Below are 27,232 nucleotides of genomic sequence, written 5' to 3' on the forward strand. Positions count from 1 at the left end.
ACTTTTGAATTTGTTATTATTTTGCATGTGTTACCATGTGAATTTTTTAGAACATCTATATAATTAAAATGTAAAATTTCCACTAACTTTTGAATTTGTTATTATTTTGCATGTGTTACGATGTGAATTTTTTAGAACATCTATATAATTAAAATGTAAAATTTCCACTAAATACAATATTGAACATGTCGAATATTAAAGTGTTCAAATTTCGGTTAAAGCCAAATTAATTGACTGAACCGATTTAATTCAGTTAATCCGTTGGTTAACCGATCTAATTTGGTCGAATGTCGGTTAATATTTTTTCGAAGTCCGGTTATCGGTTAATTTGGTTAGAAATCGGGTAATTAACCGAACTTAATAATTAATATTATATATTATATGTATTAGTTAGTTTGGTTAGTTCGGATAATTTAGTCAAATGAACATTATCATTTTTTTATATGTTTTATACTTATTTTAACCAAAAAAATAAAACACATAAATATCAATTAATTCGGTTAATTGAAATATTTTAATTCGGTTAATTTTTTTTAGAAATTCAGTTCGATTAAGTATTAAAGATTAAAAAATTTAATTCTTACTAATTCAATTTAGTTATAATTCTAATTTCTTTAACTTTTAAAAAGTAGAGGATTTTTACCCAAAAAAAAAAACAGAAAAAGCGCTATATAATTTAAAGGAAAAAGACTCCCCATTTTCTCGAACGGCTCTCTGACTCCGGTCATTGGTCAATCTCTTCTTCTCCCAGGCCCCGTTCTGGCCATTTCGATCCAACTTCGTTAAAGGTATTTTCTTTTCCTTTACTTATCAATTTTAGGGTTTTCTTTCTTGATTTTAGTTTCATTTTGAGTTTTCGACCTCGCTCGATCAGCGAAATGTGCTACTTTCTGGTTTTAGGGTTTCTCCCTCTATAATAGATTTCTTATTTGGTTGAATTTCGCATTGTGGGAGTTTCATTGCTGGGTTTCGAATTGGGGGACTTTGCAAGATCTGAAGAATTATTGTTTGAAAGGAACGAGTTTAAGGTGGTTTTGAAAAGTCTCAAGTTCTTGGATGTTGATGTGCATTTGGATTTGGATTAAGAACTTTTTGGTCAGTTGAGTTTCCATCTTGACGTAAAGATGGATTAAAAGTTTCAACCCCTTTCTTGTTTTGTGCGGTTTACTCTGGATCTAAATGTTTAATTTCGTTGATTTTAGAATTAGTAATAGAGGATTTCTAATAAATTTAATTTCAAATCATCTGTTTTGGATTTTGGAGGACTGATAGGAAGGTAAACTCCCCAAAAGTTTTGAATTATCATATTATTTATCTATTTCCATCGCCTTAGGTTTATTATTTTCTTCACTTGATTGAATATTTTGACATATGAAATGCGATTGAGACAGGCTCCAGCTTAATGAAGCAACCTGAATGCAAAATGGGGGAAGGGTAAGATAAGGAACTCAAAGGTATTTCTTGAATTCTGTAGTCATCTTCTTTTCTTTCTTTTTTTCTATTTGCTAAGAAAAGATAAGATGGTCCAAAAAGAAAAAGGGGGACGCGTTTGGATTCGGTGTTTAGCTTTTTCTTTTGGTTTGGCGTATGTTTTATTTGGCTTTTGCCTTTACCCTTCCTTCGGCTCAGGTGTGAGTGTCTGAGATGAATTGATATGGGTATTTTCAATTTTCTTCTAGGCATTTTCATGTATTTGTTGGATTTTTAGAAGGTCATATCTACATATACATATTGTAATAAGCCCAATTGTCCAGGCCTGCATACGAGCCCAACACAACAAAAGCAATAAAACAGGCCCAAATTAAAACCCAACAGCCCAAGACCCAAACCGAGCCTGCTAGCCCAAAAACACCAAAATTTCAGAAACCCTAACAGTTTCTGCCCCAGCGCCGCAGCAACTGGCGTTGCAACTGCTTCCGCGCGGCGCGCCCGTCAATCCCGCACCTTGCGCCCCTCGCCGCCGCGAATCTCACGCCTTTCCCGCAAGCACGTACCTGCAACAAACACGAGCAGCACGCAAATAGGATAACAGATTAAGAGATGGGATTTTTTGGGGATTCGTTTGATTTTAGTTTGTATTTCTCGGCTATAAAAGGAGCCGATTAATTTATGAAATGGGGGGATTTTTTCAGTGTAACAGATACGAAAAACACAGAGAAATAAGAGATAAAAAGATTTTTTATTTTTCTTGCTCTCTGTTCTTGTACTATTTTGTTTTTTTTATTTTGTTCTTCCTTGATTTTTAAAACAAAAATAAACGAGAAGAAAGGGAGAGGGGGAAGAGAAACTTACCTTCGCCGGATTCGGCGCCTTCTCCGTCGACGGAGGCCGTGGGCATCAACTGAACGGCGGCGGCATGGAGGGCTGGGGGGTTGAAAACCTAGCAGAGGTTTCCCCCCTTGTTGTAAAGTTTTTTTTTTTAGAAAAATGAAATGAAATAGTTTTTAGGAATTTTTTTTTGGTTTTAATAATAAAGATAAAACGGCGCCGTTTTGAAGGGGCCAGACCCGCGCGGTGACCCGACACGGAGGGAAGGATCCGCGCGTTCTGGCATGAATGGGTAATTTGTGCGTTTAGTCCTTTTTCTTTGCATTTCGTTTCAATTAAACCCATTTATTTCTTTTTTAAAATTTGGGCCGCATGTTTTAATTTTGTTTCACTTCAGTCCAATGCTGCGCAGCGTTTAGGAAGGCGGGAATAATTTCCCTTTTGGTTCTCCGTTATTGCTAGCGCATTCAAATCGGTCTCTTTTTGCCTATTTTCAAATCTACCATATTTTTTCATCTTTAATTCAATCTAGTCCATTTTTTACTGTTTTACTATTTAATTTTTTTTGTTATTATTTCTATTATATTATGCCATTAGTATTATTATCATTACTACTGTATATACATGCGCATAGGTTTTTTATATAATGCACATGTTTTTTAGTATACGTTTATATACATATTTTATTCATATGTTTTATTTTCAATTTTATTCCCTAATTTCTCTCTCTATATATATACTCTTATATTTTAGTTTCAAATTTTCTTTTTTTGTAAATATGTATACCTTTTTGTATTATCTTTCATAAATATTTTTATTTCTTTTTGTTTTATCTTTTATCTTTTTAACTTTTGTATACCTTATATTTTATATGTATATATATACTTACGTATTTTTATTATTTTTAAATATATACACAAATACATATTTTTATATTTTTATCTTATTTTCACGATTTTCAAACACATATATACATGCATTTTTTATTAGTTTTTTTTGTTTGATATATTCCATTCCTTCTTTTTATATACATGTGCATATACATTTAAATTTAAGTATTTGTTTCATGTTATACATTAATTTTTTTTACATACCTTTTGAGAAATATATTTTAGTTTTGTCGAAGCATTAAAATCATCATATTTTATAAATTTTCAAAGTATTTGGCATTCATATTCACAAGAAAGACCGTGTCCTAACTTACTGGATTGCGATTATTCTTCGATGAATTTAAAACGCTAAGTATTCATTTTGCATTAAATTCGCAAATTTTAAATAAAAACTTATTCTTGGAGTTCAAAATGTTGGGTCCTAACTTACTGGTCTTGATATTTTGACTTCTTGAAATAAGAATTTTCAAAAGCAAAAGGGAATATTCGGGTATTTTGAAGATTTAAAAATATTGTGCCCTAACTCATTGGGTGTGGTGTTTTATTTCTTTGAAATAAGAATGTCTTATTATTTTGATTCATTCATTAAACAAAAAGTCTCCTTTTAAAAATCTTTTCAAATTTTCGACACCAAGGCACTAAAAAATCAATTTGGTACCGATTTTGGGCGTTCTTCTCGTGCGTAACTGACTCCCGAACTCATTTTCTTAAATTTCGTAGAACAAAATCATTTTAAGGTGAGCCGATCAACCTTAATAAAATATCGGTGGCGACTCTAATTTTTTAAGTCGACAACAAAATTTTTATTTTTCAAAAAACGTTTTCGACAGATATATGCATTGAATGTGGATGTAAGGGATACTTTAAGAAATATGAAGAGTTAGAACAACATAACCTTTTCCCCTGGCCATGTTTCTAATAAATTTAATTTCAAATCATCTATTTGGAATTTGGAGGACTGGTCGGAATGTAAACTCCCCAAAATAGAAGTTTTGAATTATCATTTTATTTATTTCTGTATTTATTCCTATCGCCTTAGGTTTTTCATTTTCTTCAATTGATTGAATATTTTCACATATGAAATGCAATTGAAACAGACTCCAGCTTGATGAAGCAACCTGAATGCAACAAGGGAGAAGGGGAAGGGGAAGATAAGGAACTCAAAGGTATTTCTTGAATTCTGTAGTCATCTTCTTTTCTTTTTCTTTTTCTTTTTTTTTTCTTTTCTATTTACTAAGGAAAGATAAGATGGTCCAAAAAGAAAAAGGTGGATTCAGTGTTTAGCTTTTTCTTTTGGTTTGGCACGAATTTTATTTGGCTTTTTCCCTTTACCCTTACTTTGACTCGGGTGTGAGGGTCTGAGATGGATCGACATGGGTATTTTCAATTTTCTCCTTGGCATTTTCATGTATTTGTTGGATTTTTAGAGCGTCATATCTACATATACATATATGCATTGGATGTAGATGTAAGGGATACTTTAAGAAATATGGACAATTAGAACAACATAACCTTTTACCCCTGACCATGTTTCTAATAAATTTAATTTCAAATCATCTAGTTTGGATTTTGGAGGACTGATCAGAATGTAAACTCCCCAAAATAGAAGTTTTGAATTATCATTTTATTTATTTATGTATTTAGTTCCATCGCCTTAGGTTTTTTATTTTCTTCAATTGATTGAATATTTTCACATATGATATGCAATTGAAACAGATTCCAGCTTGATGAAGCAACCTGAATGCAACAAGGGAGAAGGAGAAGGGGAAGGGGAAGGGGAAGGGGAAGGGGAAGTGGAAGGGGAAGGGGAAGATAAGGAACTCAAAGGTATTTCTTGAATTTTGTAGTCATCTTCTTTTCTTTTTCTTTTTTTTTTCTTTTCCATTTACTAAGGAAAGATAAGATGGTCCAAAACGAAAAAGGGGGGCGCATTTGGATTCAGTGTTTAGCTTTTTCTTTTGGTTTGGCACGAATTTTATTTGGCTTTTGCCTTTACCCCTACTTTGACTCAGGTGTGAGTGTCTGAGATGGATCAACATGGGTATTTTCAGTTTTCTTCTAGGCATTTTCATGTATTTGTTGGATTTTTAGAGGGTCATATCTACATATCCATATATGCGTTGCATGTGGATGTAAGGGATACTTTAAGAAATATGAAGGGTTAGAACAACATACCCTTTTACCCCTGGCCATGTTAAGTATCTTGGAACTTAATATCTGTGTTAATTTTCTTTTCTTTTTTTCTACATGCTTTAACAGAGGATGATATCAGCCAAGACTCAGATTGTTTCTCCGGTTTATCCAATTATAAACCAGTAAAACGGGTGTGTCACATGATTCTTTGTGCTGCTTTCAGTTTTCAAGTGGAACTAGTTTTTTCTACTCTTTTTTATCTGGTTTTTATTATTTTATTGCTGCACCGCATGCAACTACAGTGGCGTTATGTACGCTTGGAAAAGACATGTCAGCGTAATGAGCAGGTAGCTTTGTTGTTAAAAGTGCTTAAATGGTAAGCGAAGCCTCTTTTATTTTGCTCAAATGGTTTTTATGGTTAATAATTGAATTATTTGGTATTAGGTTGAATGATAGAATTTTATGTTCTCTTCAACAGTGATAAGTCTGTAATCCCATCTATATATGAATTCCGTAGCCTCTGTTTTTTTCACGCTTACTTGACGTTGGATGAGGCTGAGAACTTAAGTGGTTAGTTCCTTCAGTCTGCTCCATCTCTTTTAAGTTTTCCTTATGCAGAAATACATTTTTTTTGAGCTGACCCTTTTTCTGCCAATTCCTTTTATTGTTAAAGAATTAGAAGAAGTTGAGGAAATTGGCTTTCCAATGTTGGAGGTTGCTAGGAAAGCAAAAGTCTCGAACTTCCAATGGTCTACTAAAAGCAAAGAAACAAAAGACTAGTATGGGTATGCTTTTCTTCTTCTTGACTTTTTGACTTTGATTTATTTTGTATGAATGTATCATGTATGTTGTTTTTGGAAGACATGAGATCTATATTATGTTGGCAGGCAGCATTCTCTCACAGCGGAGACAAAACAAAGAGAAATGGAGGTATAATGAAGGTATGCCTCACCTAAATTTTAATTATTTGGATGTGTTATGTATCTCACATTCGACCAGGAGTGTTATACGTTTCATTGCTAATGTTTTGGAATCCTTGCAAATCTTCGGTCATTTATGTATGTTATGATCGGAAGAGAGGTGGGTGGGTTAGTGAGCGATATGCTTTAACAACAAGAGATGAGAAAAAAGAAATGTTGTCAAGTTGAGTTGGATTTTAAGCAAACAATGACAATGATTTAGCGACTGCTTTGGAAAGAAAGTTTAGGTGCTGGTTGTTTGGTATCTTGGTAGTGAATATCATTGTCACTTATCATTGTCCTATAATATTTTCTGTGTTTGTGCTTTTTCAGCTGGCATATTCTTATGATGTGGAAATTCATGTCACTCAGTATTTCTATTAGTCTTTGGTCTGCTCTAATGCTCAATGAAATCTTAACCCAATTGTGCTGTCAAGGGTGCACTCTCTAACCCATATGTGCATGGTTTGGTATCTCTCTCTATCATACACACACACGCATACAATTAGTATTATACAATTATGATAATAGAATCTAAAAAGTGATCCCTTTTGTTGATCAATATGCATATTTTTGTTGTTGTGAAGTACTCAAATATTGAGGAGGAGAGTTTGATAATTTCTTTCCTTTCTAACTAGTATGATATATGTAATAATAAACAAAAAAAACGAGGAGAACCTCTATTAAGTGAGTTTGTGTGTGTGTGTGTGTGTGTTCATCAGATTTGCATTACCCAACAAGGCTGTGGGTTTCTGTTGTCTGGACTAGCTTTGAATGCTCCTGACCAAATGTGCCTAGCCCAATCAATCTAATTTGTCTTAGTAGATGGATAATAGGCCAACTTCCTCCTTTCTCAAATGAACCAATTTTTAACAATTTCATTTTTAGAATGTGTGAATACCATCTTGTTAAGGACTACTTTTTACAATAACTATTTGAGTGCTGATTTCCCGCTCTTCTCTCACTTTAAACAGATTTTGAGCCAGAGCCAGAGTCTGACATTAAGGATTTAGAGGAGGAAGACTTGTCAGGTATGAGGTCCCACTTTTCTTATAAAATTATGGATTTTTTTTTTGTTCTGCCTCTCTGCTTTATGTGTTAGTGGATTTTGTTAATTTTGTACCCTTGCTATTTTGGAACTTACATTTTTTGTTGTTTTGGCTTTGGTTGATATTCTCTCTTTTTTTCTTTTTGTAATAAACACTTGAACAGAGGATGATTTGCTCGATGATTATGGTTCCTCCTGCAGATACGAGGGTTATCATGGGTTTGATGCATCTGGGAAAAGGGTTTGTTGCTTGATTTTATTGCTTTTAATTTCTGAGGGGTAAGTAGTTATGCATGGTTATCTGATTATGCTTGTATACCCATCTTGCATTGGAAAATTGGCTTTTACTATCTTTTCCCTCTTATGTGTTCTATATAATGAAGCTCTAACTAAGTTAGAAATTCCCATGGATTGGACCTCGTTGGGAAACTATTTTTCAAATTCTTTGCCCTAGCCTGAATCAGGCCAATTTGATATCCCATTTCACTACTAAAAAAATATTTTTATATTAATATTTTTTATTAAAATTGAATAAAATCATATTTCTATTATTAATTGGAAATTCAAGCCAAGCCGGCTTGAATTAAAATATAACTTTTCCAAGGTCCTTAGACAGGTTCTAAACCGAATATATGTGAGCTTCATCTTACTACTTTTTATAGGTTGTTGTAGGCCTTACATCTATTGATTTAGGTGTAGTTTCTTGAGTATGGAGCATTTCTCCGGTATGAGGATTGTGACATCATTCACTTCATTTCTCATGTTTCTGAAGAGTTTGTTGCTAGAACCTAGAGGCTAGCTCAGTTAGTTCATGCGGCCAATTTTTAAGGGGGTCAACAGATCTGGAGTTGGAATCGCATATCTGCAATATTTTCCCCTATTCCTAGATTAAGGTCTCCTTGGCATATTGATAAACAATAGCCTCTTTTTTGTTTATTCTGGAATGGCAGTGGTATGAAGTAAGCTTGGTAGATGAGAAAAACTAGGACTATCATAAAGCTTTGCTGCTAGATGTGCTTAAATGGTATTTTAACATCTTTCTTTGGTGGACGTAAATGAAGATCGAGTATTAGCTTGCTATACACTGAAAAGTGCTTCCCTTGACAGGGATTTATGTGAAAGCATCTATGTGTATAAGGCTAATCATCTGTTTAAAGCCCGCATGAGTGAGGAAGAGGCTGATAAAGTTGCTGGTTGGTTCTCTACCTTCTCGTTTCTATTTTCTCCTTGCTTAGAATATAGCTACATTGATTTGAGTTTTTGAGTTTGTCAGAGGGTCTACTATACTGCGATGTGTGATTTGATTGAAATAATTATTTTACAGATTACAGATTAGGAATGAGAAACTGTCATCTGATTCAATCGAATTGGGATGCCCTGGATCTGACATGTCTCTTGGGAAGAGTAACATGAAGCTCAGAATTATGGGAGTATTGAATCAATACTCCCAAATAAAAAGGGAATTGGTCTATGGTCGAGTCAGTAAAAATAAATAACTAAGAATTTTGAGTAGTCTTTTTTTTTTGCGGAAAACTTTTGAGTAGTCTGATACCAAGTCATTTCTTGACATTTAATCTTTTGTTTACTGTATTCGCTTTTTTTTTAAGGGTTGGAAGAAGTTGAGTACGTGGAGCCATGTAGGTACATCAAGATCATGGAACTCAATTAGGTGATTGTTTCACTTGAAAAATTAATGAACTTTGTCTCTGTTTCTGGTCTTTCAATCTTATTTACTAATCTGGTCCGAAAAAAGCCAAATTAAATATGATACTAGAATGGGATCCCACTCTCCCGAAGTTCCAAATAAATATGTTTGTAAATTTCATATTTTACTTTAATTTGTTTATTTTTAGTCTTTTTAGGGTAAAATTATTGAGTTTTATTATTTTTAAAATTTGATGCTACAATATATTCTCATATATTATCCACTGAGTTGATTGTAAAAGTATAGATGCTTAGAAATTAGAATGATTTGATTAAAGAATATCAATGGAAGTATATTAGTTTATAATTATTTTTAATTGTGAAATGGTTATTTGGGCCTGTAGGGCGTGGTTGTATGGGAATTTCTACTATGGAACTCAATTAGGTGATCGTTTCACTTGAAAAATTAATGAACTTGGTCTCTGTTTCTGGTCTTTCGATCTTATTTACTAATCCGGTCTGAAAAAAGCCAAATTAATACTTGGTTCCTTTTAATTTTTAGGTTAATATTATTGAGTTCTTTTTTTATTTTTTTAAATTGATGCTACAATATGTTCTCATGTATTACCCACTGAGTTGATTAAAGGATATCAATGGAAGTATATTAGTTTATAATTATTTTTAATTGTGAAACGGGTATTTGGGCCGGTCGGGTATGGTTGTATGGGGATTTCCACCATCTCCTATTAGGTTGTGAAAAACGACTTGTCCTCTAGGATGTTCTTGTTTACTAATTATTGAACTTGTGATTGATCACAGAAAAAGGTTGTGCCATTCGGGTTTATTCGGAAAATTTGGTCAAGAGAAGAGAATGTCAAAGAATATGTGAAATGTCATCCATTTTTGGGGGTGACACAAAAGGGGAGGAAGAATTAGAATGTTCTTGTTTATATTTGTAAACATTTCTTTTGATTCAAACAACAAAGAAGCGAATTAAGTATTTTAAATTGAATTAAACTTTCTGGGATCTCTGATTGTCTTTCTTGCTAATTTTTCACTGAAAATTGGTTTTCTTTTTATCTCTTTAGACTCGATCGAAAGGCTAAATGTTTGAGGTTTTGTTCAAATTAAGATCAAAACAAAAAATTGCTACATTTCGAGACTAAACGACAAAACATTATCATATTGGTCCTTTTTCGAATAGGACCTAGTTTATGTATCTCACGCGCCATCATTGGTATTTGTCGTTTGTTACAAGGCAACAAAGAATAAAAATATACCTTGTGTTCAAAAAGATAACATGAAAAAATTACATTGTACAATTTGCCATGATGTGACTGAAATTAGGAAGATTTTGTGATAAAAAATTAATCAAAACACTCCTTCAAGTAAACCATGCTTGCACAACTTTATGTACCTTATCAGTATTTAATTTGTTTCCCTCAAACATCCTGTTGAATGTGTCAAAAGTAAACCATGCTTTTTCATTTACTAATGACAGTTTATAAGCAAAATTTCTAGAATATTGGTGGATACTTCGTGGGCATGCAAAGGGTAATAATATACATAATTTATATAACTTCACTTGATTGATACTTGTAATACAAATCCATTTTTTTAAACCAATTTTTGGCATCTTCCATTACAGATTAATGATAAGAAAGGAGGGTATATAAAGTTAGAAAGGGCGGAGAAATTTATCCTTTTAGTTGGATCATTCGAACGACTTGAATTGCATGAGCGTTCGCTTAGAAGACTATGCCATAATTCAGATAGGGTATGTGTATCGGTCTTATACATTAGTATGTACTGCAGCCCTTGAGCTAATGTTGAATCTTGTTTATAGCAGCAAGATGATGAAACTGAGATCTTTAACTTGGATCCTCCCATGGACGTGAGTAGGAATTTCTCGGCTGATATAAATGATGTAAGTTGTTACTTGCATTGTGTTCATCTATACACTTGCATTACATTTCACTACCGATTTTGGTCTATTTGACGCAGATTTTGAGAAACACGAAAGAATTGAAGGAAAAATTGAAAGAGAATTTACGGAACAAATCTGATTTTCTCAAGAATGGTACTATTAGAGATCAGGTATGAACCATTAATTTCTTTGGAATTTTCATTTTAATCTTTTGATCTTACCATTTTGCTTATTTTGTACTTTGTTTACAGGTAAGGTTAGGTGTTGCTGGATGGAAAAAAAGATACTACAAGCTGAAATTCTCTGCAGACAGGATATCGAAATAACGAGAAAGGAAATAGTGTGTGTTCTAACCATGAAATCCACACTTTTATCTATGCATGTCCAAAAGTACACTGAGGGTCTACTATGGGTGCTTTTGTACTATTTTTTGGGTGTACCATCGTGGGCCTGGTCAGCTATCTCCATTTTCCATTCTAGTGGAATTCGATACATACATATGTAATCGGTGTCATTCATACATATATAGATGGTGTCATACATACATGCTCTGAGTACTCTTGAGGGTCTACTATGGGTGCCTTCGTACTATCTCTGGTGTACCATCCTAGTCCCTGTTTGCCATCTGAAATTTCCATTCTAGTGGAATTCAATACATACATAGATGGTGTCATACATACGTAGAGAGTTTCATACATACATATATGTTGTCATACATACGTTCATACATGCTTTGAGTACTCTTAGGTTCTAACTACGGGTGCTTTTATACTATTTCTCTGGTGTGCCATTCTGGTCCTGGTTAACTATCTGAATTTTCCATTCTAGTGGCATTCATTACATACATACATAGGTGTCATACATACATACATGCTCTGAGTACACTGATAGTTAGCTATCTGGTTGCTTTTATACTATTTCTTTGGTGTCATACATACATCCATCCATTCCATGATTGCTTTTATACTATTTCTTCGGTGTACCATCTTGGTCCCGGTTAGCTATCTGGAATTTCCATTCTACCGGAATTCATTACATACATACATACATACATACATACATACATACATACATACATATGTTCTAGAATTAGTATTGCTACGTGATGAGAGATCCATTAAAATGTTAGGTATTATCCCTACTACTATGCTCCATTTTCATCAGACATGAAAGGTCTTTCTCAAGTGAGTGTAAAGTTCTAGAAGGGTCAGCCTTTTAAGCCCTTTGATCAACTAATGAGTGTATTGCCACCTCGAATTCAAAAAAAAAAAAAAAAGAGTGTATTGCCACCCAGAAGGTATACCATATTACCTCTTCTGATTTGGATACTAACTTCCGATATTTCGGTTTTCGTAATATGTTATTGGTTTTATGCAGTGCTCATGCACTTCCGAAGCTGTATCCAAAACTTATCACCGATGCCGATTCCCAAATCATTGACTTCTATCCTACAGGTTAGTCCTGTTTTCTAGGTTATGGATCGTGTGATGCTGGTATAAGTGTTCCTATTACAGATTCACAACATGTTTTCTCTTTCTCCTACATTTTTCTTAGATTTCGAAATCGACACGGATGGAAAGCGCCACGCATGGCAGGTTGGTTGCTCAAAACATTTACCCTTGCTAGTATCGTTCCCATTATTATAGAATCAGTTATTAATGCATGAAAATTTTGCATGAACTCTTCTTGTTAAGGGCATATGCAAGCTTCCCTTTATCGATGAGGAACGGCTTCTATCGGAGACACTAAGACTTGAGAAGGAATTGACGGTGAGACTTCATTTCATCTATAGAACTCGGTTCATGAACTTATATATATTATATGCAATCAATGAGACGGTATTTTACAATATCTTCAGCAGGAAGAAACTGAAAGAAATGCAGTGAAAAGTGATCAACTCTTTGTACCAAGCACTTTAGGATCAAAGATTTTGACAGTTTTGCCTGATAATCAAAAGTTGCATACAGAAGCCGAACTGATCAGGTTGGTCCATCACGTTGTTTCATTTCATGTTTTAGCTATATTATTTATCTGACCGTTCATCGTACCTAATGTAGTGGTGCTGTTAGAGGACATGTATCATCGTCACCTATCATGTAAGCCGGTTCGAAACTATGCATGTAGAAATCATGGACAGGTTGGATTTCATATCGTTTTTTTTTACATCATAGGTCGTTGCCGTTCAAGATCCCTATCGGAAAACTACATATCCCACGCCCTCTAGAGGGTGTTGAATATCCCGAAAAGGTAATATAAACTTCCTAAATCTTCTTCAAAAATTATTTACTCGCTAATAATCATTGTAACATTTATATTGTATATAGGCCATAACGGAAGCTGATATTCAAAAAACTCAGCTATGGCATGAATACCTTGGAACCAGACCGCCCTATAACAGGTTCGAGTTAATCCAAAAAAACCAGAAATGATCTTCACCCATCGAACCAGACATCAAATATAAGGTTGCCATGGAACCCAAGGTTTGACACATGCAAAGTGGGTGGTGCTGGTTCAAGCTCAAACACGGCTAAAGCCATTGCAGACATGAAAATATCTGAACCTAGCCATAGTAGTATTTTTGGTTATGGAAGAGGGCAGAAATGGCGAAGGAGCTCGCAACAGTTAAGTTCTTTTCGGTCATCAACATCAAACACGAACAATCCATGGCGTAGGGGGCTGTGCAAATCTAATAACAATGATTCTGGAAGTGGTTTAAAGTGAATGTTATTTGAAAGATTCTTTAATGTTTGTGTTTTGATTCTCTAACACTGTTTTTTTTTAATACGAAAATTTATAATTGATAAAAATTATATATTTTGGTATTAAAAATATTTTTTTAATGTTCAATGATTGATTATTAGTGTACCAAAATATATAATATTAACTTGGAAAAAAAATAATACATAAATCATATTAGAGAAAAGTATTAATAATAATTCAGATAAATATAATTATGTGTATAAAATATAAACATGAAATGATATAATATTAATAATTGTGTTAGTACTTTATGAGAATTAGATCAAAATAAAATTTAATGTAAAATATTATAAAAATAAAAATGTATATATAAAATTGCATATTAACCCCTAAATTATAATAGTTTATTTGAATAAATTCTTGTAAATAATTGTTTGATTATACAAAATTTAAATCCACAAATTTATATGAAAATTATGATACATTCATATTGAAATTCTTACAACTAATAAATTTGTGATAAAATAACAAATAATTTTTTTTACTTATGTATTTGTGTTATTAAACAAACTATTTATATGTAATTTTGTCAATTTATTGTTCATGTCATGAAAAATAGCAAACTAATTAAAACTAAAAGTTTTTTTAAAGAATAGGAATTTATATAGGTGAATATAAAATATAAGGACTGATTTGAATAAGCTATTAAACTTTATGGAACCATTTAATATATAAACCATATAAATTAAAATTTTCTCTTTATCCTTTTTTTAAAATTTGCAAGGAAATGACCTAGTTACCCCCATCATATCCAAAAATCCCATGGCTAAATTGTCACAAAACTAAAGCCATCTAAACTCTAATTCTACCCTCAGATTACTTTAATAGTAGACCTTATCATCGGCGAGTCAATGTAAAATTTTAAGCTCACTTCTTAAGTTTAATTCAATCCAAAAAAATGAGTTTATAATTTTGTTCAAATTCGATCCATATTAAAAATGATAAACTCGTGCTTGATTCGGCTAGGTCGTATAAATTTTTTAATTTATTTTATATAAAAATAAATTTAAAAAGTATAATATAATAAAAATATTAAAATAAATGATTACCAACAAACTAAAAATAAAATAAAAACTTGTGATTTGAATTAAGATCGAATAAAAACAATCGATATTTTTTAATATTTGAATTTCGTACCATAAATGAAATGGTGCCCTAACAATGTAGCTCCTAATTTTGGGTATGCACGCTAAATAATCGCCACTTTACCCATTAACAAAAGGCGCGAATTGCCGATTCAAACCATTTTTTTATTATTTTCTTAAAGAAATTTATTTATTGACATAATTTCAATTTAGCATTTGGAGTAAATTGTTTACCCACTAAATCCTACTGCTCTAATTAAATTCTTGAACACAAATTCCCTCCCTTTGGCCTTTGTTTCCTTCCCCTCTTTGTATCTTTTCCCTCGTTTTCCTTCAAACCAAACAGAATCTACGCTAAATTCTCAGAAAAAGGAGTCCTTTTGTATTTTTCCTTTAGCAAAGCTTAAAAAAACCCAAAATTCTTTCATTTTTTAATAAAAAAGGGTAGCTTTGAGTTGTTTTTATGTGATGTCGGGTTCTCAAGCTGCGGATCAGTTGTTGAAGCAATCCCTGCAGCAGCAGCAGCAAAATCAACAGTCACTAAATCGACAGCTACTCTTCTCTATGGCTCCCGGAGACGATTGTCACCGCTTTGCTTTAGCTGAGCCTCGTAGCATCGCCGATCAAGAAGCCGAAGCCATGGTCGTTAAGTCTCCAGTACATCTTTTCTCCTTCATTTCATGATTTAGTTGAGAGATGATTGTGTTGTGATTTGGCTCTGAATTGTATGAATATCTGCTTATTTTTAGGGAAAATTTGTGTGGTTGAAAGTGGAATTGGGGTTTTGTAATTTTTTAATTGGGAATTTTGGCGGGTTTTGTTGAAATTGGTTTGTTATTAGGTCAATTATGACCTTAATTTAAATGATCGGGTTTTATTATTAATCCACAAAAGGAAGACAAAAAATATGGAAATTTACAAAAAAAAATAAAAAAAAATAAAGAACAACTTGATCATCAACATGTTTCGTAGATCATATTGAGTTTCTTTCCACTTCCATGGAGAAATGCCTTTGAGTTCATAGTGTGATTTGATAATGCTAGAAACTGCAAATGTCTTTCCGCCTTTTTTTCTAGGTAAATAAATTCCTCTATTTTTCCTCCAACCAGCTTACTTTTTTTACCAGGAAGCCTTTTCCTTGAATGGAGCTGGAAATTTCTCTGTTCTCATTATGTTTGAGCCCGAAAAAATAAAACGATATCAGTTAAAGAGGAAGAGTGATGTAGCAGATCGAGAAGTCGAGCCTGGTGAGTGGACATTGCCTCGAGGATACAATGAAGTGTTTATCGGTCTTCCCCAAACACCTGTTTTGGGAAAAGGGGGAAAGGCTCAAAAAACATCAAGGCTAGCGAAAAGCAGCAAATTTGGCCCTCAAACTCCTCCTTCAAATCTTGGTAAGTATCAATGTAGCCAAGTTCTAGTGAAGCTAAATGAATAAAAGTCGGATAATAGATAGTGAGAACTTATGAAAATTTGCAGGTTCTCCTGGCAATAACCTCACTCCTGCAGGTCCTTGTCGTTATGATAGCTCCTTAGGTATTGTTTTTGCCCCTGAGTATTCTTTTTCAGGTGTTTATTATGAAACCATTATAGAAAAGTTAAAGTGGCTGTATGAAACTGATACATTATTCTTGAATTTAAACTCAGGCCTTTTGACAAAGAAGTTCATAAATTTGATTAAACAAGCTGAAGATGGTATTCTAGATTTAAACAAAGCTGCTGGTACCTTAGAGGTAACTGTTTCATTATTTGCTCAATTGAGTCGTACAATTCTGTTTCTTGATGGTTTTTAGTTCTGGGTGCAAAAGAGGATGATATATGATATAACCAATGTCCTTGAAGGAATTGGTCTTATAGAAAAGAAACTCAAGAATCCTCTTTGTTTTTGGGTTAAAATATCTATTAGTTTTTTTACTCTCGGAAAATTTGAAATTTAATCTCTTTATTTTTCAGATTTTAAAATTCAGGCTTAATTGTTAATATTGTTAAATTTATCGGTGTGATATTTAAAAATTAATAGTATTAAAAGTTAGATTTAAATTTTTAAAATCTGAAAAGTGAATGAATTAAATTATTAAAAACAAAAATACATAGATTAAATTCTAAATTATTAAAAAGTATAAGTACTTATGGCATATTTGAACCTTGTTTTTACCATCAACCCTATAAACTAAAATCCCACCATTTTCTGTCATATTTTCATTAATGTCTTCCAACAAGAAAAAGCTGTTGAAATCCCTTTTAACAGCCAAAGCAAGATGTGGGTGTAAAAAACTCTACGATGTTCATGACCCAAAACTCAAACCTTCACCACCGCCGCCGTCATCACCATCACCATCATCAAATTTCAACATGGATACAATATCATCATCATCATCGTCATCCAATGTTATGGTAAACTCTAGGGGTGTTCATTCGGTTAACCGACCGGTTAATCGACCCGAAATTACTATAATTGAATTAATTGACCTTCCAAAAATTGTAACCGTTAACCGAACCGATTTTTTTTTTTTAAATTAACCAAACCAAAATTTTTTCAGTTAATAAGGTCGGTTAACCGAATTAACCGAAAATTATGTATTTTTTTGGTTAAAAATTACCTGAATTAACCGAAAAATACCCGAATTACCCGAATTTTTTATTTTTTATTTTTAAAATTTAAAAAAATTTATAAATTATTAACATAAATTGGGTTGGTAAATTTGGTAGTCTTTTAGTTTTAGTTTTATTGGATTGGGTAATTAGGTAAACTTTAGTTTTAGTTTTATTGGGTTGGGTAATTGGGTTGGGTAATTGGGTTTGGGCTAGGTTGGATAATTTTATTTATTTATTTTTTCGGTTAAACCGAAAAATTTCGGTTAACCGACCGGTTTCGAACTGAATTAACCGTTAACTGAAAAATCATAAAAAAATAAATCGACCCCCGACCAAAAAAATTCGGTTAACCGACCGATTAACCGAATTCGGTCGGTTAACCGAATTTTTTCAGTTTTACCCGAATTATGCACACCCCTAGTAAACCCTAAAATCATGGGCAGCATCGCAGTGGTGAAGGATTCCCATGATCCGTACCTGGATTTTCGACATTCCATGTTGCAAATGATTGAGGAAAAGCATATCTACTCCGCCGATGAACTAAAGGAGCTTCTTCAATGTTTTTTGGAGCTGAATTCACCATGCCACTATCGTGTTATTGTCGAAGCTTTCATGGGGATCTGGCATCGGAAATTATGTAAATACGTTTAATTATTTCTCACATCCGAAAAACTGCATGGCGGTTGATCATAAGCTCATAAATAATATGCAAGTTTTTTTTCCCTTGTATTTATAACTATAGTTATTGACCATCTATAATAATGGTTAATTTTAGGATAAATCAATGTTCGGTGCCTGAACTTGATAATAATTTTCAACATGATGCTTAAAACTTCTTTTCTACGAATTTGACAGCTTTTTTTTTAATTTGATCCATAAACTTAGATTCGGTTAAGGCATAATGATGTGGCAATTTTGATATTGTAATATGTCATCACTTGAAAGTTTTAAATACATATAATCTATATAATTAAAACTTTTGAATTTGTTATTATTTTGCATGTGTTACCATGTGAATTTTTTAGAATATCTATATAATTAAAATGTAAAATTTCCACTAAATACAATATTGAACATGTTGAATATTAGGGTGTTCAAATTTCGGTTAAAGCTAAATTAACTGACTGAACCGATTTAATTCAGTTAATCGGTTGGTTAACCGATATAATTTGGTCGAATGTCGGTTAATATTTTTTTGGAAGTTCAGTTATCGGTTAATTCGGTTAGAAATCGGGTAATTAATCGAACTTCATAATTAATATTATATATTATATGTATTAGTTAGTTTGGTTATTTTGGCTAATTTGGGCAAATGAACATTATCATTTTTTTATATGTTTTATACTTATTTTAACAGAAAAAATGCATTAATTCGGTTAATCGAAATATTTAATTCTTTTAATTTTTTTAAAAAATTCAGTTCGATTAAGTATTAAAGATTAAAAATTTTGATTCTTACTAATTCAGTTTGGTTATAATTCTAACATTTAGAATATATTTGCCATTTATATACTAATTCGGTTTGGTTATAATTAGAGGTGATCATGGGTCGAGCTGGGTTCGAGTTGGGCCCAGACAAAATTTCAAGTCCGTTTTTTAAATGGGCCTCATTTTTTTATCTAAACTTATATTTCGCGCCTATATTTTTACTCGAACTCCTTTCATTTTTTGGACGGGCCATCGGGCTAGGTCAGGTAACCCAACCCAACCCAACCCAGGATCACCTCTAGATATAATTCAACATGTAGAATAATTCATACTAATTTTATTTTGACTTTAAAAAAGTAGAGGTTTTTTACCCCCAAAAAAAAAAAAGCGCTATATAATTTAAAGAAAAAAGACACCCATTTTCTCGAACGGCTTTCTGACTCCGGTCATTGGTCAATCTCTTCTTCTCCCAGGCCCCGTTCTGGCCATTTCGATCCAATTTCGTTAAAGGTATTTTCTTTTCCTTTACTTATCAATTTTAGGGTTTTCTTTCTTGATTTTCGTTTTATTTTGAGTTTTCGACATTGTTCGATTAGCGAAATGTGCTACTTTCTGGTTTTAGGGTTTCTCGCTTTATAAAAGATTTCTTACTTGGTTGAATTTCCGCATTGGGGGAGTTTCATTGCTGGGTTTCGAATTGGGGGACCTTACGATATCCGAAGAATTATTGTTTGAAAGGAACGGATTGAAGGTGGTTTTGAAAAGTCTCAAGTTCTTGGATGTTGATATGCATTTGGATTAAAAACTTTTTGGTGAATTGAGTTTCCATCATGAAGTAAAGATGGATTAAAAGTTTCAACCTCTTTCTTGTTTTGTGCGGTTTACTCTGGATCTAAATGTTTAATTTTGTTGATTTTAGAATTAGTAATAGAGGATTTCTAATAAATTTAATTTCAAATCATCTGGTTTGGATTTTGGAGGACTGATAGGAAGGTAAACTCCCCAAAAGTTTTGAATTATCATATTATTTATCTATTTCCATCGCCTTAGGTTTATTATTTTCTTCACTTGATTGAATATTTTCACATATGAAATGCGATTGAGACAGACTCCAGCTTAATGAAGCAACCTGAATGCAAAATGGGGGAAGGGGAAGATAAGGAACTCAAAGGTATTTCTTGAATTCTGTAGTGATCTTCTTTTGTTTTTTTTTTCTTTCTATTTACTAAGAAAAGATAAGATGGTCCAAAAAGAAAAAGGGGGACTCGTTTGGATTCAGTGTTTAGCTTTTTCTTTTGGTTTGGCGCGAGTTTTATTTGGCTTTTGCCTTTACCCGTACTTTGGCTCAGGTGTGAGTGTCTGAGATGGATTGATATGGGTATTTTCAATTTTCTTCTAGGCTTTTTCATGTATTTGTTGGATTTTTAGAGGGTCATATCTACATATACATATATGCATTGAATGTGGATGTAAGGGATACTTTAAGAAATATGAAGAGTTAGAACAACATAACCTTTTCCCCCTGGCCATGTTTCTAATAAATTTAATTTCAAATCATCTAGTTTGGATTTTGGAGGACTGGTCGGAATGTAAACTTCCCAAAATAGAAGTTTTGAATTATCATTTTATTTTTTTCTGTATTTATTCCCATCGCCTTAGGCTTTTCATTTTCTTCAATTGATTGAATATTTTCACATATGAAATGCAATTGAAACAGACTCCAGCTTGATGAAGCAACCTGAATGCAACAAGGGAGAAGGGGAAGGGGAAGATAAGGAACTCAAAGGTATTTCTTGAATTCTGTAGTCATCTTCTTTTTTTTTTTTTTTTTCTTTTTTTCTTTTCTATTTACTAAGGAAAGATAAGATGGTCCAAAAAGAAAAAGGGGGACGCATTTGGATTCAGTGTTTAGCTTTTTCTTTTGATTTGGCTTTTGCCCTTTACCCTTACTTTGACTCAGGTGGGAGTGTCTGAGATGGATCGACATGGGTATTTTCAATTTTCTTCTAGGCATTTTCATGTATTTGTTGGATTTTTAGAGGGTCATATCTAGATATACATATATGCATTGGATGTGGATGTAAGGGATACTTTAAGAAATATGGACAATTAGAACAACAGAACCTTTTACCTCTGACCATGTTTCTAATAAATTTAATTTCAAATAATCTAGTTTGGATTTTGGAGGACTGATCGGAATGTAAACTCCCCAAAATAGAAGTTTTGAATTATCATTTTATTTATTTATGTATTTAGTTCCATCGCCTTAGGTTTTTTATTTTCTTCAATTGATTGAATATTTTCACATATGATATGCAATTGAAACAGATTCCAGCTTGATGAAGCAACCTGAATGCAACAAGGGAGAAGGGGAAGGAGAAGGGGAAGATAAGGAACTCAAAGGTATTTCTTGAATTTTGTAGTCATCTTCTTTTCTTTTTCTTTTTTTTTTTCTTTTTTTCTTTTCTATTTACTGAGGAATGATAAGATGGTCCAGAAAGAAAAAGGGGGACGCATTTGGATTCAGTGTTTAGCTTTTTCTTTTGGTTTGGCACGAATTTTATTTGGCTTTTGCCTTTACCCTTACTTTGACTCAGGTGTGAGTGTCTGAGATGGATCGAAATGGGTATTTTCAATTTTCTTCTAGGCATTTTCATGTATTTGTTGGATTTTTAGAGGGTCATATCTACATATCCATATATGCATTGAATGTGGATGTAAGGGATACTTTAAGAAATATGAAGGGTTAGAACAACATACCCTTTTACCCTTGGCCATGTTAAGTATCTTGGAACTTAATATCTGTGTTAATTTTCTTTTTTTTTTCTACATGCTTTAACAGAGGATGATATCAGCCAAGACTCCGATTGTTTCTCCGGTTTATCCAATTATAAACCAGTAAAACGGGTGTGTCACTTGATTCTTTGTGCTGCTTTCAGTTTTCAGGTGGAACGAGTTTTTTCTACTCTTTTTTATCTGGTTTTTATTATTTTATTGCTGCACCACATGCAACTACAGTGGCATTATGTACGCTTGGAGAAGACATGTCAGCGTAATGAGCAGGTAGCTTTGTTGTTAAAAGTGCTTAAATGGTAAGCGAAGCCTCTTTTATTTTGCTCAATGCTTTTTATGGTTAATAATTGAACTATTTGGTATCAGATTGAATGATAGAATTTTATGTTCTCTTCAACAGTGATAAGTCTGTAATCCCATCTATATATGACTTCCGTAGCGTCTATTTTTTTCACGCTTACTTGACGTTGGATGAGGCTGAGAACTTAAGTGGTTAGTTCCTTCAGTCTGCTCCATCTCTTTTAAGTTTTGCTTATGCAGAAATACATTTTTTTTTGAGCTGACCCTTTTTCTCCCAATTCCTTTTATTGTTTAAGAATTAGAAGAAGTCGAGGAAGTTGGCTTTCCAATGTCAGAGGTTCCTAGGAAAGCAAAACGAACCAGGTCTCGAACTTCCAATGGTCTACTAAAAGCAAAGAAACAAAAGACTAGTATGGGTATGCTTTTCTTCTTCTTGACTTTTTGACTTTGATTTATTTTGTATGAATGTATCATGTATGTTGTTTTTGGAAGACATGAGATCTATATTATGTTGGCAGGCAGCATTCTCTCGCAGCGGAGACAAAACAAAGAGAAATGGAGGTATAATGAAGGTATGCCTCACCTAAATTTTAATTATTTGGATGTGTTATGTATCTCACATTCTACCAGGAGTGTTGTACGTTTCATTGCTAATGTTTTGGAATCCTTGCAAATCTTCGGTCATTTCTGTATGTTATGATCGGAAGAGAGGCGGGTGGGTTAGTGAGCGATATGCTTTGACAACAAGAGATGAGAAAAAAGAAATGTTGTCAAGTTGAGTTGGATTTTAAGTAAACAATGACAATGATTTAGAGACTGCTTTGCAAAGAAAGTTTAGGTGCTGGTTGTTTGGTGTCTTGGTAGTGAATATCATTGTCACTTATCATTGTCCTATAATATTTTCTGTGTCTGTGCTTTTTCAGCTGGCATATTCTTATGATGTGGAAATTCATGTCACTCAGTATTTCTATTAGTCTTTGATCTGCTCTAATGCTCAATGAAATCTTAACCCAATTGTGCTGTCAAGGGTGCACTCTATAACCCATATGTGCATGTTTTGGTATCTCTCTCTATCATACACACACACACACACATTTAGTATTATACAATTATGATAATAGAATCTAAAAAGTGATCCCTTTTGTTGATCAATATGCATATTTTTGTTGTTGTGAAATACTCAAATATTGAGGAGGAGAGTTTGATAAATTCTTTCCTTTCTAACTAGTATGATATATGTAATAAAGAAAAAAAGGAAAAGAAAAAAACGAGGAGAACCTCTATTAAGCGAGTTTGTGTGTGTGTGTGTTCATCAGATTTGCATTACCCAACAAGGCTGCGGGTTTCTGTTGTCCGGACTAGCCTTGAATGCTCCTGACCAAATGTGCCTCACCCAATTAATCTAATTTGTCTTAGTAGATGGATAAGAGGCCAACTTCCTCCTTTCTCAAATGAACCAATTTTTAACAATTTCATTTTTAGAATAAGTGAATGCCATCTTGTTAAGGACTTCTTTTTACAATAACTATTTGAGTGCTGATTTCCCGCTCTTCTCTCACTTTAAACAGATTTTGAGCCAGAGCCAGAGTCTGACATTAAGGGTTTAGAGGAGGATGACTTGTCAGGTATGAGGTCCCACTTTTCTTATAAAATTATGGATTTTTTTTTTTTTGGTTCTGCCTCTCTGCTTTATGTGTTAGTGGATTTTGTTAATTTTATACCCTTGCTATTTTGGAACTTAAATTTTTTGTTGTTTTGGCTCTGGTTGATGATTCTCTCTTTTTTTCTTTTTGTAATAAACACTTGAACAGAGGATGATTTGCTCGATGATTATGGTTCCTCCTGCAGATACGAGGGTTATTATGGGTTTGATGCATCTGGAAAAAGGGTTTGTTGCTTGATTTTATTGCTTTTAATTTCTGAAGGGTAAATAGTTATACATGGTTATCTGATTATGCTTGTATACCCATCTTGCATTGGAAAATTGGCTTTTACTATCTTTTCCCTATGTGTTCTATATAATGAAGCTCTAACTACGTTAGAAATTCCCACGGAATGGACCTCATTGGGAAACTATTTTTCAAATTCTTTGCCCTAGCCTGAATCAGGCCAATTTGATAGCCCATTTCACTACTAAAAAAATATTTTTTTATTAATAATTTATCATTAAAATTGAATAAAATCATATTTCTGTTATTAATTGGAAATTCAAGCCAAGCCAGCTTGAACTAAAATAAAACTTTTCCAAGTTCCTTAGACAGGTTCTAAACCGAATATATGTGAGTTTCATCTTACTACTTTTTATAGGTTGTTGTGGGCCTTATATTTATTGATTTAGGTGTAGTTTCTTGAGTATGGAGCATTTCTCCGGTATGAGGATTGTGACATCATTCACTTTCATTTCTCATGTTTCTGAAGTGTTTGTTGCTAGAACCTAGAGGCTAGCTCAGTTAGTTCATGCGGCCAATTTTTAAGGGAGTCAACAGATCTGGAGTTGGAATCGCATATCTGCAATATTTTCCCCTATTCCTAGATTAAGGTCTCCTTGGCATATTGATAAACAATAGCCTCTTTTTTGTTTATTCTGGAATGACAGTGGTATGAAGTAAGCTTGGTAGATGAGAAAAACCAGGATTATCATAAAGCTTTGCTGCTAGATGTGCTTAAATGGTATTTAAACATCTTTCTTTGGTGGACATAAATGAAGATTGAGTGTTAGCTTGCTATACACTGAAAAGTGCTTCCCTTGACAGGGATTCGTGTAAAAGCATCTATCGGTGTAAGGCTAATCATCTGTTTGAAGCCCGCATGAGTGAGGAAGAGGCTGATAAAGTTGCTGGTTGGTTCTCTACCCTCTTGTTTCTATTTTCTCCTTGCTTAGAATATGGCTAAATTGATATGAGTTTTTGAGATTGTCAGAGGGTATAGTATACTGCGATGTTTGATTTGATTGAAATTATTATTTACAGATTACAGATTAGGAATGAGAAACTGTCATCTCATTCAATAGAATTGGGATACCCTGTATCTGACATGTCTCTTGGGAAGAGTAACATGAAGCTCAGAATTATGGGAGTATTGATTCAATACTCCCAAATAAAAAGGGAATTGGTCTATGGTCGAGTCAGTAAAAATAAATAGCCTTCTCTTTTGTGGAAAAATTTCAGTACATGTTAGACATGTCTGAAACCAAGTCAGAATAACATCTTTCTGTTTCTTGACCTTTAATCTTTTGTTTACTGTATTCACTTTTTTTGCTTTCAAGGGTTGGAAGAAGTTGAGTACGTGGAGCCACGTCGGTACATCTTCCACCTCGATTAGGTGATCGTCTCACTTGGAAAACTAATGAACTTCGTCTCTGTTTCTGGTCTTTCAATCTTATTTACTAATCCGGTCTGAAAAAAGCCAAATTAATACTTGGAAGGTTGTTGGATTATTATGATACTAGAATGGGATCGCACCCTCTCAAAAGTCCCAATTAAATATGATAGTAAATTTAATATTTTACTTTAAGTTGTTTATTTTTAGTCTTTTTAGGGTAAAATTATTGAGTTTTATTATTTTTAAAATTTGATGCTACAATATATTCTCATATATTATCCTCTGAGTTGATTGTAAAAGTATAGATGTTTAGAATGATTCGATTAAAGAATATGGATTAAACTCTCAATGGAAGTATATTAGTTTATAATTATTTTTAATTGTGAAATGGGTATTTGGGCCAGTCGGGCATGGTTGTATAGGGATTTCCACCATCTCCTAACGACTACCCTCTAGAATGTTCTTGTTTACTAATTATTGTACGTGCGATTGATCACAGAAAAAGGTGGTGCCATTCGGGTCTATTCGAAAAATTTGGTCAAGAGAAGAGAACGTCCAAGAATATGTGAAAAGTCATCCATTATTGGGATGACACAAAAGGGGAGGAAGATTTAGGATGTTCTTGTTTACATTTGTAAACATTTTCTTTGATTCAAATAACAAAGAAAGCGATTAAGTATTTTAAATATTTTAACTTGATTTAACCTCCGACTATCTGTCATGCTAATTTTTAACTTGATTTAAATATTTTAGAAGGCTTGATTGAAAGGCTAACTGATCAAATTTTGGCTTAAATGTTTGAGCTGACAAAACGTTATCATATCTGTGTATTTCACGCGCCATCATTGATACTTTTCGTCTGTTACAAGGCAGCAACGAATGAAAACACACCAGGTGTTTAAAATGATAACATGAAAAAAAATTATAAATGTAGGTGATAATAGTTGCACCATGTATGTTCAAATTCTAAAAAATTATTATGGAAGAAGATGAAAAATTTGCTTTGAAGACAAAAAAAATTTCAGTGGAAGAAAAGTCGAAATCAATAATTACGATTATTGATTTAGGTATAAATGTGAATCATGAATGTTTTGAAGATAAACATATTCTTATTTTAGAATCTAACCACTTGAATATTCCTTTTAAAAAGGTATGTATTTTGATTCAGTTATTATAAATTTATTTTTATAATAAAAATGATGATTTAAATTTATATTTAATGCAGAAAGATTGTGACTTTTGAAAATTATACCAAAGGAAAGGTTTTGTAACAACGCAATTTCAGTAAAATTGAAACAGTGGTTTTAGGACCACAAATCCGAATCGAAAAGAAAATTTATTGTAATGTTATTGCATGGTTTGCATTAAGGTAGGAAAGTCGTATGAAAATTTTGATAAGAAAATTATACCGATTATGTGGTTAATTAGGGAAAGGATCAAATTTAATAAAATGTGAAAGTTGAGTGCTAGAAGTTAAAAGGATCAAATAGCTATGAAACTTGAAACTTGAAACTTGAGGTCCTTATATGGTAATTAGACCATTAACAGGGTTAGTAGATATTTTTGGATGAGTCATCCATGGAAATTGAAGAAAAGGTAAGGACTAAATTGGAATAAGAAATAATAAAAGGATGATAATGAATTAAATTAGAAAATATCATCAACTTTTATCATCTTCTTCCCCAATTTACATGGAAACCCTAGGAGAGAGAGAATAAACTTTCAAGGCTTGATTGAGTAAGTAATCTTGTCCCTTTTTAGTAATTTTTATATTTTTGAGATTGGTATAACCTAATCTATCTAGATTAGGGATTAATTTGAAAATTTATCAAAGTATAAAAGTTATGCCATGGATGTAATTGCTGGAAATTTGAAATTCATGGTAGAAAATGAAAGGTTGGTGAAAGATAAACAAATTTTACAAAGTGATTTTGGGTGACATTATGATTTAGGGACCAAATTGTAAAGAAGAAGAATTCATGAAAAAAAATTTGATTTTTATGAAATTTATGGACTGTTATTGCTATATATGAAAGTTGGCTAGGCTTAGGAAGAGAAATTCATTTTCGAGCATTGGGACG

General features: G+C 32.9%; 3 protein-coding genes and 3 long non-coding RNA genes across 21 annotated transcripts; 5 read left to right on the plus strand and 1 right to left on the minus strand.

Moving 5' to 3' along the window:
- Positions 1–607: 607 nt before the first annotated feature.
- On the plus strand, positions 608–2,182 carry LOC107940094 (uncharacterized). The gene is made up of 2 exons (XR_001695364.2): positions 608–788; positions 1,392–2,182. It is a non-coding gene; the product is annotated as an uncharacterized lncRNA (long non-coding RNA).
- LOC107940150 (uncharacterized) lies at positions 1,660–2,529 on the minus strand. The gene is made up of 2 exons (XR_001695381.2): positions 2,293–2,529; positions 1,660–1,994 (listed from the first exon to the last, which is right to left on the minus strand). It is a non-coding gene; the product is annotated as an uncharacterized lncRNA (long non-coding RNA).
- On the plus strand, positions 2,530–25,830 carry LOC107939938 (uncharacterized). Of its 14 annotated transcripts, XM_041109630.1 has the most exons (16): positions 2,530–2,560; positions 4,256–4,324; positions 19,846–19,908; positions 20,455–20,523; positions 21,066–21,140; positions 21,580–21,644; positions 21,756–21,829; positions 21,931–22,022; positions 22,127–22,246; positions 22,349–22,402; positions 23,399–23,455; positions 23,642–23,718; positions 24,427–24,500; positions 24,584–24,669; positions 25,096–25,151; positions 25,651–25,830. In XM_041109630.1, exons 1-15 carry the CDS (start codon positions 2,557–2,559, stop codon positions 25,149–25,151), a joined length of 1,035 nt encoding a protein of 344 aa, XP_040965564.1. In that variant the 5' UTR covers positions 2,530–2,556; the 3' UTR covers positions 25,651–25,830. The 14 variants fall into 14 exon arrangements, 13 of the variants coding, with proteins under 13 accessions (XP_040965564.1, XP_040965563.1, XP_040965566.1 ...); XM_041109629.1 differs by having other exon boundaries at positions 25,096–25,830; XM_041109634.1 differs by lacking the exons at positions 2,530–2,560; positions 4,256–4,324 and adding exons at positions 19,076–19,247; positions 19,360–19,488 and having other exon boundaries at positions 19,842–19,908; positions 25,096–25,830.
- Positions 5,007–6,060, plus strand: LOC121225347 (uncharacterized). The gene is made up of 5 exons (XR_005923209.1): positions 5,007–5,318; positions 5,418–5,482; positions 5,594–5,667; positions 5,748–5,861; positions 5,965–6,060. It is a non-coding gene; the product is annotated as an uncharacterized lncRNA (long non-coding RNA).
- LOC107940207 (5'-3' exoribonuclease 2-like) lies at positions 11,127–13,598 on the plus strand. The gene is made up of 6 exons (XM_041109643.1): positions 11,127–12,323; positions 12,424–12,464; positions 12,564–12,638; positions 12,728–12,852; positions 12,927–13,116; positions 13,194–13,598. The coding sequence occupies exons 1-5, from the start codon at positions 12,227–12,229 to the stop codon at positions 12,967–12,969; spliced, it is 381 nt and encodes a 126-aa protein (XP_040965577.1). The 5' UTR covers positions 11,127–12,226; the 3' UTR covers positions 12,970–13,116; positions 13,194–13,598.
- LOC107939730 (transcription factor E2FB) lies at positions 14,907–18,031 on the plus strand. 3 transcript variants are annotated; one of them, XM_041109642.1, is made up of 5 exons: positions 14,907–15,371; positions 15,841–16,108; positions 16,194–16,250; positions 16,362–16,447; positions 17,753–18,031. In XM_041109642.1, exons 1-5 carry the CDS (start codon positions 15,183–15,185, stop codon positions 17,777–17,779), a joined length of 627 nt encoding a protein of 208 aa, XP_040965576.1. In that variant the 5' UTR covers positions 14,907–15,182; the 3' UTR covers positions 17,780–18,031. The 3 variants fall into 3 exon arrangements, with proteins under 3 accessions (XP_040965576.1, XP_016728617.2, XP_016728691.2); XM_016873128.2 differs by lacking the exon at positions 17,753–18,031 and having other exon boundaries at positions 14,909–15,371; positions 16,362–16,628; XM_016873202.2 differs by lacking the exon at positions 17,753–18,031 and having other exon boundaries at positions 14,912–15,359; positions 16,362–16,628.
- Positions 25,831–27,232: the final 1,402 nt, after the last annotated feature.

The sequence above is a fragment of the Gossypium hirsutum genome, chromosome D13 (assembly GCF_007990345.1).
Source record: "Gossypium hirsutum isolate 1008001.06 chromosome D13, Gossypium_hirsutum_v2.1, whole genome shotgun sequence".
Taxonomy (NCBI): Eukaryota; Viridiplantae; Streptophyta; class Magnoliopsida; order Malvales; family Malvaceae; genus Gossypium; species Gossypium hirsutum.

Excerpts from the sequence above, each read along its gene's own strand:
- LOC107939938 (XM_041109629.1), top strand. Across the intron at positions 19,909-20,454 it reads GGAAGATAAGGAACTCAAAG|ACTCCAGCTTGATGAAGCAA; the intron begins GTATTTCTTGAA and ends CAATTGAAACAG. Across the intron at positions 20,524-21,065 it reads GGAAGATAAGGAACTCAAAG|ATTCCAGCTTGATGAAGCAA; the intron begins GTATTTCTTGAA and ends CAATTGAAACAG.
- LOC107940207 (XM_041109643.1), top strand. The coding sequence starts at position 12,227 with ATGTTATTGGTTTTATGCAGTGCTCATGCACTTCCGAAGCTGTATCCA. Across the intron at positions 12,324-12,423 it reads CATTGACTTCTATCCTACAG|ATTTCGAAATCGACACGGAT; the intron begins GTTAGTCCTGTT and ends CATTTTTCTTAG. Across the intron at positions 12,853-12,926 it reads ACAGAAGCCGAACTGATCAG|TGGTGCTGTTAGAGGACATG; the intron begins GTTGGTCCATCA and ends TACCTAATGTAG.
- LOC107939730 (XM_016873128.2), top strand. The coding sequence starts at position 15,183 with ATGTCGGGTTCTCAAGCTGCGGATCAGTTGTTGAAGCAATCCCTGCAG. Across the intron at positions 16,109-16,193 it reads AACTCCTCCTTCAAATCTTG|GTTCTCCTGGCAATAACCTC; the intron begins GTAAGTATCAAT and ends GAAAATTTGCAG. Across the intron at positions 16,251-16,361 it reads TCGTTATGATAGCTCCTTAG|GCCTTTTGACAAAGAAGTTC; the intron begins GTATTGTTTTTG and ends ATTTAAACTCAG.